Below are 13,226 nucleotides of genomic sequence, written 5' to 3'. Positions count from 1 at the left end.
AACTAAAACTAGAGAATGTTTGAGAAATTGATGCTCTGTAATTTTACTCAATGAATTGATCCTAATGCCACATTGACCATACTGGAACAAATACTATGCAACCTATGTTTATATGGTCTTCCGTTTCTATTGTATTTTCCTGTTTTTGATCTCATGCTGTACACAGTAAATAAATATCAGTAAATTAAATTAATTTTAAGTCTAGAGCTTTATTACTTATTACTTCATTAATAAAACTCATGCTGATTACAACAGCAGCTGCTGCAAAAACACAAAATTTGAAAATGGTGACACTCTAAGTAAAAAACAGCCAATTAGCAAATAATTAAAAATAAAAGGAAGCCTATTTTTAAAAAAATGTTTCAGTTATTTTAAAATAAAAACTAAAAATCTGAGGGAAAAATGTACTGACATGCCTTCAGCCCACTAACATAACTTTCTTGCTTTGCATGAAAGAAGAGAATTAATGAGCAGTATAGTTATTCCTGGTTTTACCTGCTTGCAGATTTAAGTGACATGCCTCAAGAGATTTCTCCTGAGAGGGTGAAGGTGGATTGCCAGGGCTTGATTCTGTTTCAGATGCTATGAGCATGTTGAGATGTCAGAAGGCTGACTATGATGGACCACAAGCATGTGAATTATATGTATTTTTTGAAAGACATTCATGTTTGCAAACTGCAACCTGACATATTTTTCACCACATGATGGCACCACCATGTTGAAGCAGGACAGGTCATTGCCACGCTGTAGAATTTATTCTCTACAGAAAGCGCAAATGCAACCAAGCGGTGTGTGCAGCAGCCAAAGAAATACCTTTTTGGTCAGTTGTAAAGTTATGTACAACACTAGCAACCTAACAGAAACACACTGGTGCTGTGTTTGGAATTAAATTGTTTCTGTGACTTACAAAGACAATGAAATGTTCATCAGTGAAATCAGTATTTCCATAAAGAAATCTAAAATGTTTATACATAAAATGTAATTAATCGTTTAGCCTGCTGTGAACAGTTGGATAATTTTGTCACAAAGTTTGTCCCTGTTTATCCACGTTGCTATTGCCTCCTGGTGGCCACATAACCTAATTACACCTAATTTGATCATGTCATGGCTGATGGGTCTGCCAATCTTTGCCCGGGTGAGTTGAAGATGATGAGTGATGATGTCTCCCTCATTCAGAATGTTCACTATGGCCTGGTTCCTGCTATTTCATCACATTGGTCATTGTCACCTTTCTGGTTTGTCTAAACCTGTTTGTGCAGTTCGATGATAATTTTTTGCTGTTGGATTATAAGGAGAGTAACAGGACATTCTCACCACCTTGCACTTTATGCCAAAATACACAATTCTAAATTATACTTTATCCAAGGCAAAGAGTAGCTGGATTCAATCACAACTTCATCAAGCCATTAATCAAAAGCATGAACCATTTTGATTAATGGCACGTTAATTTTTATGCCTTTTTTTTTACATTTTAGAAGCCTATTAGCTCCAACAAAGAATCGAATTACGGTACCATCTCAGACACTTATCTGAGCACATATGTCAAAATCCACTTTTAACCGTGCTACAGTCCAGCTGATGTCTCCTTGATTTAAATGATGCCATCATTTCGCTTTGCAGATTCAGACAAATTATATGCCTCAATGCAAAGAGATGTAAAACGGGAACTTTTCCTCTGAAACCTCTTCAGCGCATAGCAATCAGCAGCAGGTCTAGACTAATATCTTCCAGATGGAGGGACCCAAGAGCCTAAGAGCTGCAACATGACAGAATGCAAGAACAGTATTCTGTAAAATGTCCAGAATTGCAACCTTCACCTAAACTCTCTTGAGCTGAGAATGTGCAATAGCGAATGACACTGAAATGGCCCAGTTGCGGAGCTTGCATTGTTTGAGCGGATCTGTTCATACATTCTTTGTGTGTGTATGTGTGTGTGTGTGTGTGTGTGTGTGTGTGTGTGTGTATGTGGCAAAGTTCATATAGAAGCTCAGGGAAAAGGAAGCAAACAAGTATGACTGCAGGTAACTCTGCCACTAATGAGTCAGCTGTTATTTGAAAAATTTTCTACATCTTACAAGACAACTGTTTTTATTTGAGTATTTTTGTGCTTTCAAGGCTCACTTTTTGTTCTCACATTTAAATGTGCAGTAATATTCTCTGCGGCTCTGTTTTATGAAAATCCAAGGCGCCTACGCTATGGCCTTGGCTTTTTCAATCTGATTTTGTAACTGGACACAGATGCTATGACTAAACATGCTCTGAATAGAGCTGTCATGTTAAAACTGACTGCCACCATGTCTGTCAATGGGTCTTTGAAACAATCATAAATGCAGAAGGCCTGATATCACACTGCTTCATGTTTGCAAGACTATGTCTGCTTTTTTTTCTTTACTTTTCCTTTTCACTTCCTTTTTAAACTGCGACCATTAGCAGTGCTTTTCTTGCACAGCACGTGTGATTTATTGACAAAGAGGCCTTCAGATTATCCCATTTACTCAGCTGGTATGCTGCATTTTTCAGACTGAGGTTTACGTGAGGTACACACAGTGATCCAGTGCTTCGGATTTGTTTACACCCTGTTTTCAATGTCACCATTGTATTAATAAACAGTTGCGGACTACGTTGCTTATCTAAACTTACAGCTATTGTAAATAGCCTGTTTTTCATTTGAAAGCAATAGACTATAACTGTAGGCATTAGAGGAATTGGTGTTAATGTGGTAACAGGTAAAGATGGATTAAATGGTCATCTTTTTCGCCACTTTGAAGTTGCACTGGATTCTGGGCAGGGAGTTTGTGTTTGCAGTATCTTAGAATCTGTTGATACAGTTCCTCAGCACAGCGTCAGCCATACTATCAAATCTGTAAGACTGTAGATTTGAATTTTTTTTTTTTGAGTTTTCACTCTCTGTATTTACATCATATATCCACTAGTTGGAGCTTTATGCTTACGCAGTTGGCCCTGGCTCATTGATGAAAATGGCCTTACTATTAAATACAAAACGTGAAAAAGCGAATCTGCTTTTGAAATGTCCTCTACAAACTTACAGGTAGCTCTGTTCATTATTCAGCGCAAGCATGTAGCGAAATGGTAAGTAAATTCAAAATGGAAGACGTACTGTTCTTTTTACATCATTTGCTCAGTGGTTGCTCTTATCCAGAGCCACATACATAATTTACGTACAGTATCCGTTTTAAACAGTGGAATATTTACTGAAGTATTTTGGGGGTGTCCTTTTCTGGAGATGTTTCAAACTTAATGTCTGTTTTTTTAATGAATTCCAGTATACCATATGAAAATACAGTCTACCATGTAAATGAAGGCCTAAAGGCTTCATTGAGTACAGCTGGAACATACGTAATCCAGTGGAACAGAGATATGGTTGGTTCACATGCTGAACTGATTCCGTCAGATAACCAAACAGCAATTCTTTGGCAGAGCTGTACACAGACAGTGCTTTATTGTAGGCCATTCTGACAGAGAATGAAATCCACTTGAGTCTAAGCCTATTATGTACAGATGTATCTTTTTGGGACTGGGATCTCTCCTGCAAGCTTCCATAAACACCTCTGCACTTTTCTATCAGTATATATATATATATATATATATATATATATATATATATACACACACACACACACACACACACACAAAGAGTAAGAAGAGGCTTTTTCTGTAGTAAAACATTTTCTACTTTATTATACTTGATAACATCTAGGTATCTGAATGAACACACCTGGTGAATCAATGAGGTGTCTTCACTCAGAAGAAAGTGTCTTTTTTGTGTTTGATACCTATAAAATAGATTCAGTCGTAGAAATATTCAGTTTGCTTGTCTTAAGCCAAATGTTGCTCATTTTTAGGTCAGACTACGCAGACGTCATTGACACATTCACCAACTTCAAGCAGGGCATCATCATAGCGGTGTAGTGCTAAAATGAGTTGGATCAGCTATAAACAGAACAAATACAGCCAAATTTTTTAATGTGGGATATTCTATGGGATACATTGGGAGCATTTCATACAATAAAATACCCTGATAGTCAATTAAAAATCTTAAATACTGAAAAAGTGATATTCCAAGACACTCCATTTTGGCAGGTCGTTACATGTCACAAGTGATGTGCTGGTGCTATGCCATATCATCAAAAATTATACAATTTTCCAACAATTATACTATTTTCTTGTTTCTTATTTAAAATACTCAGTAGGGTTGGACGCTAATATGACTTTGTGTAATGATATACTCATAAAGAATGAGGAAAGTATACTGGATGAATATGCAGTTATACAAAAGGTAGAGAAAGCTCCTCCTGCATAGACAAAAAGGTTATTAAATGGCTATGCTACCAGACCCACAGTAACACACTTTTTTATTTTTATTTTATTTCACTTTTATTTTACTTCACTCCTTGCAATAATCATTTTAGCCACCTTGTACCTAGCAAAGCTCTGAAATCTCAACTTTTGCACATATATATCTGACTGGCTGAACTGTATATATTCAGCTGTTAAAAAGTACCTAAAAAATATTTTACTTTAGTTTGTTCACTGATTTGTAAGCAATTCATTCGACAAAAGCCTTAGGCTATGCTGCTGGCAAGCTATTTGTATCTTGCCATATTGTGGAATATATTTTGCGAGCTGTACTTTACCAGTCACGGATCATGCCACCATCTGCAGGCTCTGAAGGGCAAGATTTTTTTTTTGCAAGAGGCTTTAGAGTACTGATATCATACCATGATACTAAAGAAAAACAGACCATTCCAGATTCTTGAACGGTTTGCTCAGAAACATTTCTTCGGCAGAAAATAATCACAGGCAATGGATTAGAAACAGAATACCATGGGTGCATCTGAAGACTTATTTAAACCTTACAAACAGCCACGCTCCATATCTTTTGGCCAAAGTCAGAAAGTCACTTTGAAGCCAAGATGCCTTTGGGACATTCAATCCCTTTACTGAAAGATATTACATTCAAGCCCATCACCAATTTTAGATCGGAAATGAGATCAGCAAATTCATGTTGAGGAAAAAAGGGCATTTTTATAGCCCTGATAAGTGTACATATCACAGACATACAATATATGCTTTGGCTTTGTTACTTGGGAACTTGGTATGGATGTTATTCAGGGCAGTATCTTTCTTACCAGTCAATTTACCAAACTGGAATTGTACAAACGCGAACTGTAATATTGAAGAGGCTAAAAGTACACCTCTGCCTTACAGCAATATTCTTAACATAAAACATTGGATCAGGATCAACTGAGGATTGTGTGTGAGCTAGCACAGCCCCAGCTATTTACAAAATTGACATTCAATGCTCAGACTGAAAGCTGTAGTTCTGCTGAGCAAAGCATCTTGTGCTATTATGTTACACATTTAATCACTCTTTCCACCACTTTTGCGAGACTTCTCTGTGTGCTTCACACTAATCTCAGACCGGCCTCCAGGTGTACAGCACTGAGACAAATACTTCCTTCCAACACTAGGTGCTTTGTTCCAGATACCTTCTCTACCGCAGGGCTGTGGACTTGTTGCAGTAGGTCTCTGGAGTGTTTTTCCTCTGTGGGGATAACAAAGATGGGTTCCTGTGGTACTTCGCTATCATTTGAATCTCCGGAGAGGCCCAATGGCATCTGAAGACAAGGTGCTTCTTTAGGCCTGAAATGGCCACTGCTAAAGGCCTGCCATTCAAAAATAAAAATGGATTTTATGAGTTTGTCTGCAGGTCAGCCTGTCTGTACTGTGGCACTGCCCTCCGTACGCATACCAAACACAAGGACCACCTCTTTTATTGGAAGGAGCAGAACGTGGAATTTATGGACATACATTATGCGCAGGAAGCAAGTAGAAACAGACAGTGGATTCAGTGACACTTCTTAAAGACTTCAGAGTGACCTCTCCACAGCAACGCAAACATCATGCAATGTCACATTTCAAGTGGAAAGATGCTTTCAAAAGTTTTATTTGCCATCCTGGATACTAAAAGGGTGTGGCTGTCTGTCTGTCAGGATGTCCTCATCACCACGCTCTTGTCACAACAGTAGATCCCACTGTTCATGTACATGTGCTGTTCATGTATATCTACTCACATACTCATACCCTAGCTTATCAAAGTGGATCTTCCACAATCCATGAAACACCATCCATGATCCTTTGATTGTAGTTAGTGTGTGAATGAAGGGGCACTGCACTTGGAGGAGATAGTGATGGCTCAGTGAAGACACTGCACAAGGGTTTACAGGGTAACTGTGGAAACCAGAATGTGGCATCGCTGAATACAAAATCACATGCTGTGGGACGGCCCCCACACTACAGTCGATAAACACCTCCATATACACTAATGGAAAATGTGAACCGCGAGAACAGAGTCTGGCTAAAGATGGCTCTTTTGAGTAATTCGCCATGCATATGTGTTTGAGGCTAATCTGACCATTTGGATTCCTCAATGAACAAATGCTAAAACAAGGATCAATGAAAGAACAAAGAGGTAAAGGGCATTTAGGTCATACGCGGATTCAATGAGAATGTCCACATTAAGACCGTAACTCACAGTGCGTTTTATCGTACATGGATCCAGCGTTCTGAAGCTCCCAATTTGGAGCATAATCCAATGTGGCTCCCCTCTCCACCACTCACAACGCTGCAGTTCACCCTCAGTACTTCTCTTGACATGCTAATGAGGCCTTTTGTTGCTCCTGCACGCTGCCGTCTTGAGGGTCCTCTGTACAATCCCAGCTCCTTACGCTGTGACACTCCTGCTTAGAGCTTTGGCGTCACCTCGCTGTTTAATGGGGAGCCGTGTGGACGCCCCTCCACGTGCGATCGGGCAAAGCTCTCTCCCGCCACAAGGCCCTCGTCACAAAGCTAAGTTTGCATCTCCTCGGAAAGATAATCTGGCAACGGCTGAGGTCACTGCCTTGTGACCGGAAGCACAGTCTTCTGTGTTGGTCAAATAGTGCTGCCAGGCTCTTTGATTGACACTGACTCCCTCTCGGTCAGCTGGTCCACACAGGCATAGCTGTTGGGGGTGGGGGGGGGGGGGGGGGGGGTGATAAAATGCTGTGATCCCTGTGGGCAGATTCAATGTGTGTCCTGACATATTTCAAGCGACTGCCAATGCACAAACAGACTACAGAACATGAGCACTGTACGTAATGCAAGCACCAAATGAATACCCAAACGTGTTGCACAGCCATTCGCAATAACAACTACATGAACATTCGAAGGTAACATAGATGACTATGTGTCATTTTGAATACAAATTACTCAGTCGCAAATAAGAAATGAATCTCGGTTACAAGCAACTAACTGCCATGAGCACAATGTTTATTAAACCAACAGTCAAAGTGCAGTTAACCAGGGATACAGTCTCATTACAAACTCTGAAATCAGGACAGATCCGAGTTGGATGAAACCACCAGTCTAATCAAATGTGTCCTCAGAAGGCATGCCATAACATTAAATACCCAGATGACGTATCACAGCTTTACACAAAACCTGTTACCCTTGTTCCACAAAACATCCCCTGCTACAGTTTCATAAGTGGTAAATGGGCTCTGTCGCCTCCATGTTACTACAGCTTGCATATCTGAGGAAGGTCTAATCTAATTTAATGCAGCATCCACTTCAACTGTTTCTATAGCAACGAGACAGCCCAGCATGGTTTAATGTTCTGAAAAGTGAGAGGGATATGGAAATCCTGACAGCTTTATTCTCAGTTTTGATGCATTCGCCAAAAACATTCTCCATTCTCTCACTCTTCATACTGTCCAAGTTGCACTTGGCCATGATTGTGAACAAATAAATTTAGCGTGCTTTGATTTAAATCCCTATATACCACATCCTAAGAGCAATCTGGACATTGAGAAAGCCACACATCATCTTCTATTTTAATCCATTGTCATTATCCACAGTATATAAATGTCATCCATTATGATTAATTGAACAACTGCCTGCAGCAACTGATAGCAGGCATTTTATTTATCTTCCAGTATGGCTTCCTGAGAGTGTATTTAAAATTTCAAATGAAACCTGCTTGCACTAAGGTAAATAAGTACCTCTGTACAGTGAAGAGCAATCTTCCTTGTATTGCTTACTTGGTTTTCATATCACATCCTTTCAAGTGCAAAACCACATTCATGTTAACACATCAAAGCTGTATAGACTTTGTCTGGGTCATACACATAACAGATTGTTCCTGTCGTTTATAATTAGGAGGAAAAGCAAAGGGCTAGTGTGGCACCATTTGTTTTTCCTCAGATTTTTTGCTTTTATTTATCTAACATTGACAAAACCTGAATGTTTTTCTGAAAATGCACATAATGGTAGATGGCAAGATTATAGATCACAGAGGGAAATATGTTCATCATCAAATGGTGCTTATAATGAGATGGTGTTTTGCCTTACTCCTTTTTAAAACAAATATCCAGAGGCTTTCTGTACAAAATCTGTAAAACTGTACCTTTTGAAACTTGGTATACACATTCCATCCAGTGCCAGAAATACATTTGTAGGTCATAATATTGAGGCCATTTTAGATTTTGTGTATGAAAATACGTGTCTCCCATCAACCAGTTGAACACAGACAGTTTTCATTTGTTGCTGTTGAGTGCAATATCAATTAATTTTAGCTCTAGATGAGATTGTTTACATAATTTCAGGTACTTGTGGAACTTTGATCATGTGGATTTAACTGAAAATTAAAATTAGATCATTGTAAATTATGAGTGTCAGCTGTCCCCAAGCAAACTTAAAATTCTACATTACTCCCCCAGGACTAAAATTTGACAATCGGTTATACTGATGTGGTGGCCAACTTGAATTGTTTTTGAAAAATTGTTTTGAAATAAATGAATTAATGAATAAATAAATAAATAACTGCTTTAGGACTACCTGACTGATTTACATGAACATGACTACCCATACCTTTGCCATTGATCTGTGCTGCAAACAAAGACAAATCACATCAAATCAAAATGATAAACTTGCATATTTTTCCTATGGAGTTCAATATATAATGCTGTTTATGCTTTTCATATGATTACTAAAAAGTAGCCCATGAATTCATCAGACACATAGATTGGGCATCATTAGACTGAACCCTAAAACCATGTTCACTGAGGAACAGCATATGCCCAAAATTGGTCTACACAAGCTCTGCAGTGGCCTCTATGAGTCACGGTGAATACAATCTGGCAAAACAACATGGTCACCAGGAATCCATTAGGTACAACTTATATATGTGGACTTTACCAGCTTTGTCATCAGACCGTCAGAGAGTTTACAATGAAGATTTTTTAGATTTAATGCATATTATTTCATTAATCCTTCTGACATAAAGTGCAAGTGACATAAAAGTCATCTTAATCTCAACTGTATCTCTACTTTAAGGATTTTTTTGTTATATACTGTGCAGGGATGCAGAGAATATTATGGTTCTCGTTCATCACGTGGTCTGTGGAAACCAGATTTTGAGAAATAATAGAACTAATATCAAGAAAGTTCTTCGGTTGCCGCCATGCTGCAGTTACTGATGGGGCATTAAAACGGATATGAATACATGATGCAAGATTTGCTGCTCACGATTAGCTCCAGTCTTCTGCGAGCATAGGTATAATTTTTCCTCCAAGAACTCGTTGCATTCATAACATGTACATAATTTACACGCTCACTTTAAAAACAACCATTAGCAGCGTACTCTCGGTGACGTCTAGTGAGCGCAACCATTTTGGTATTTATTCTAATGAGTATTACTTTTAGACCAATGCTACTCTAGTTTTGGAGCACGCTGACCAATGGGAGCGCGACGCTATGACTCACCATATAAGGAGAGCCAACGCCATAAAAGGAAACATTGTATCTCTTTATATGGAGGAAAGTAGATCTCTGATTCACACATTCATCCACGCAGTCGCAGTTTATTTCAGATTAAAGCACTGTTATAACTCATTAGCGATGCTCTGATTCGAAATAGAGAAAAATTGAGGAGCGGAACTTTCGGTTTATATTAGAGGTGTAAACGGACGGCATTTGAAATGTTTTCGTGGTGAACTACATATCATGGCGGAGTAATCGACAGGGCGTTATCCGTATTTTCCTTTTGGAGAAAGTGCAGCGAGTTTTGGAAATCGAGGAGGTTGTGCCTGACTGAACTGTGGTGAGGGGGTCCTATGGGGCAGCATCACTTCTGAAACTTAGTTCACTACAGAAGCTAGCTGGTTCTAAAAGGACCGTTTTCTTATTCTGTCCGACCTGGCATTTGTGTGTTAACCTTCTTGAGTGTTAGTGAGCGCGCGCTTTTGTTGTAATTACCCGAACACACGCGTTAGCGGTCGTCGGGAACCCGAAAGACACGGTTGTCATCTTAATATGTTACCTAGCCGGGCTGGGTCGGCACCAACTGGAAACGGGTCAGCGTCCGGCACGGTTAATACGGGTCACGGCTCGGCGATCATCGGAACCAGGATTCGCCCCGGCTTGGTCGGTTCAGGGTTAATCGAAGTAACAGCTGGGGCCAGTAGTAACACCAGTGGGGTTGGGCGGCCGGTAGACGGGTCAGAGATGTTGGGGGGAAACGGGGCAGGAGTGGGTTCCAGAGGGGGCGTGAGGCCGGGCAACGGGACGGGGTTGACCACGCTGCAGGTCACCGGCCCTGCAGGAGGCATCGGAGGAATGAACACAGGAATAGGGGTTCACGGTGGCGGCAGGTTTGACCCAGACAGGCAGAGTGCACACCCGTACAGTGGCTCCGATGTCGACTCTGACTCGGGGGATGACGATGACCCCGTGGGTTCAGCTGGGGACACCAGAAGAGGGGTGAAGCGAGAGAGGGCAGAGATGGAGGCAGCAGCTGTGGGGCCGGAGGTCGGGGTGCCGCCTGGAGGCTACGGCGGAGTCCCCGGAGGAGTTGCTGGGGCGAAGCCTGGGAAGAAGACCCGCGGACGAGTTAAGATTAAGATGGAGTTTATTGATAACAAGCTGAGGCGATACACAACTTTCAGCAAAAGGAAGACTGGCATAATGAAGAAGGTGAGTTGCTGGTAGCGTCAGAGCTACGTATTATTAACAAGCCGTGAAAGTTTGTCACATCCCGTTTCTCCCCGTGTTAGCGGGCTGCTGTTGACCTTACTAGGCGCAGCGCAGATCTTGGCAAAAGAGAGTTTCTAACATCTTAAACTGCCGCCAGTTACTGACCTTTTAGCTATCTCCTCTGCTACCCACCAGGTTACATAGCGTGCACACCTCGCTGGTCTGGCTATGCTCGCTAACTGCAGAACACGAGAAGCTGGCTTCACCACGCTGGCGAATACCAGCTAGCTAACTGGCTGTATGTAGTTACAAGCTGCGGAGAAAACAGCCTTCTGTTCGCTGCCTTTCGATACTGTTGGAATTTTAGTCCATGCACTCGGTGACGGTCTCATCTCGCTAATTTTAGACCCCGCGGCGGCTCACGGTACAGTTGTTAGAACGACCAGAATCGGCATTCCTTTCGACCGCGGTAACAGGACGCCTCCTCGTCTTCGTGAAGTCCAGTGCGCGGCGAAAGTTAGGGAAGGCGGTCGCGCTGCTTCCACTCCCGAGCGTAAACCGTCGAAGGCACGCATTTTACAAGCCTCCTCGATTACGGGACTGCCGAATAGTTTCGGCAGAGGAGTGAACTGTTAAGTGAAGCAGTACCGTCGTATTGTGGATAGCTACGGATGCGGCTTGTTTACCAGCGTGTGATGCCACGCCGCCGCGCTTGTCACCGAGCGAGTGTGACCCGCTACAAACATGACCCGCAGCGCGCTTTGAGCAGAAAGTCGCAACGGGCACACCGCATTTCAGCGCTGCCCCCCCCGACACACAGCCTCGGGCTTGTCACTGTTTATGTCTGACGCTTAAGAGCACATGTTCAGTTTCAGCAATTTCAACTTAATTAAGCGCTACCTTAAAGAGGCAGTTGGAAAGGGTTCACTACATCATACGTGGTTTTTAGTTGTCCGAAGCGCTCAAGTGATGCATGTTTGATATGGAATTTTACATTTACATTTATTCATTTGGCAGACGCTTTTATCCAAAGCGACTTGCATAGGTTACAGTTCTTTACAATGTTATCCATTTATACAGCTGGATATTTACTGAATATTTTGGAATAGTCTGAATAAGAGTTTTATGGCCTGCCTCTTCAGGAAGGGGATCTGATGTGTTTTCGGTTCTTGCCCTTAAGTATTGGAAATATTTACTTTAGGTCCTGGAATTCGTTTTCGATATCAATTGGGTTATTCCAAAATTGTATACAATCTGTGGGGGAGCGCTGCGACGTTTTCTCAACTGTAGGTACTTATAAGATAAGCATCTGCTTTTCTGCAGGTTTATAGAGTAGGGATAATGAATTAGAACTTGCTGCCACATGACAGCAGAGTACATCCTTGGCTTCGATGCATGCAGTCATTAAAGAAATTGTGTTGAGGTCAACACATGAAAGCACTTCATGTGTTGACCTCAGCCATGGGCCACAACTCTGAACATTTGATCCAGTCACCAACTAGTGGTCTCTGCTACAAGCGTAGCCTCTATGCAGGGATTGCGTGTAGGGCACAGCGTGGTTTACAGGTCCCAGGCTCAGTCTGCCCACATCTTATCAGCATGGAGCCATGTTTGAAAATAAAACTCACAATGCAAACCCCTGATGATATCGCCATCCTGTTAGTTGACACATATTTAAAGTTTGTTTCCAGAGCTCTGTTTTCACGCAGTTCAGTTTTTTTTTTTTTAGCATGTGTTTACAGTTCATGCTCTACTCCCAAGATTTCAGCAGCTCTAAATCTGAGACACACAGAGGGCTTCTCTGTTATGCTTAGACTGTGACATCTCATTTCAGGGGCACATAAAGTAGCCCCTTAGTGCAATAACACTGACAGCTCAGAGTGCTTTGCATATGGAAACCTCGGACGAGAAAGAGATTGTGAGAGGAATCTAGAAAATGCTTTTCAGATGGGGTAGCCGTAGACGGGGAGGATCTCAGGCTGGATTTGGGACATCAGAACCAGCAAAACCTGAGAACTCATTCCTAATGCTGCCCATGTGCTTTCAGATCCCTGGGCTTTGCCCCCACCCCTTGCTCCCAACATCCAGGATCAGCTCAGCCACCTTAAACCTAGGCCTAAAGATTTAATGAGAAGGTGGCTACTGATCTAGGATTAGTGCTTGGGGGTAGATTCTATCTTCACCTGCTGCAC

General features: G+C 41.5%; 1 protein-coding gene across 2 annotated transcripts in view; it reads left to right on the top strand.

The window, feature by feature from the left end:
* The first annotated feature begins 9,873 nt into the window (after positions 1-9,873).
* The window catches only part of LOC118780262 (serum response factor-like), a 42,834-nt gene continuing 39,481 nt past the window's right edge, over positions 9,874-13,226 (top strand). For both annotated transcript variants that reach the window (XM_036532683.1, XM_036532675.1), the window contains exon 1: positions 9,874-11,034. In XM_036532683.1, the coding sequence (XP_036388576.1) occupies positions 10,375-11,034 (660 nt within the window). In that variant the 5' untranslated portion in view covers positions 9,874-10,374. The remainder of the gene's footprint in view (positions 11,035-13,226) is intronic.

This window comes from Megalops cyprinoides, chromosome 1 (genome assembly GCF_013368585.1).
Source record: "Megalops cyprinoides isolate fMegCyp1 chromosome 1, fMegCyp1.pri, whole genome shotgun sequence".
NCBI classification, from domain to species: Eukaryota; Metazoa; Chordata; class Actinopteri; order Elopiformes; family Megalopidae; genus Megalops; species Megalops cyprinoides.
The sequence above is the reverse complement of the archived record's forward strand: the minus strand, read 5'-3'. Positions and strand labels throughout refer to the sequence as shown.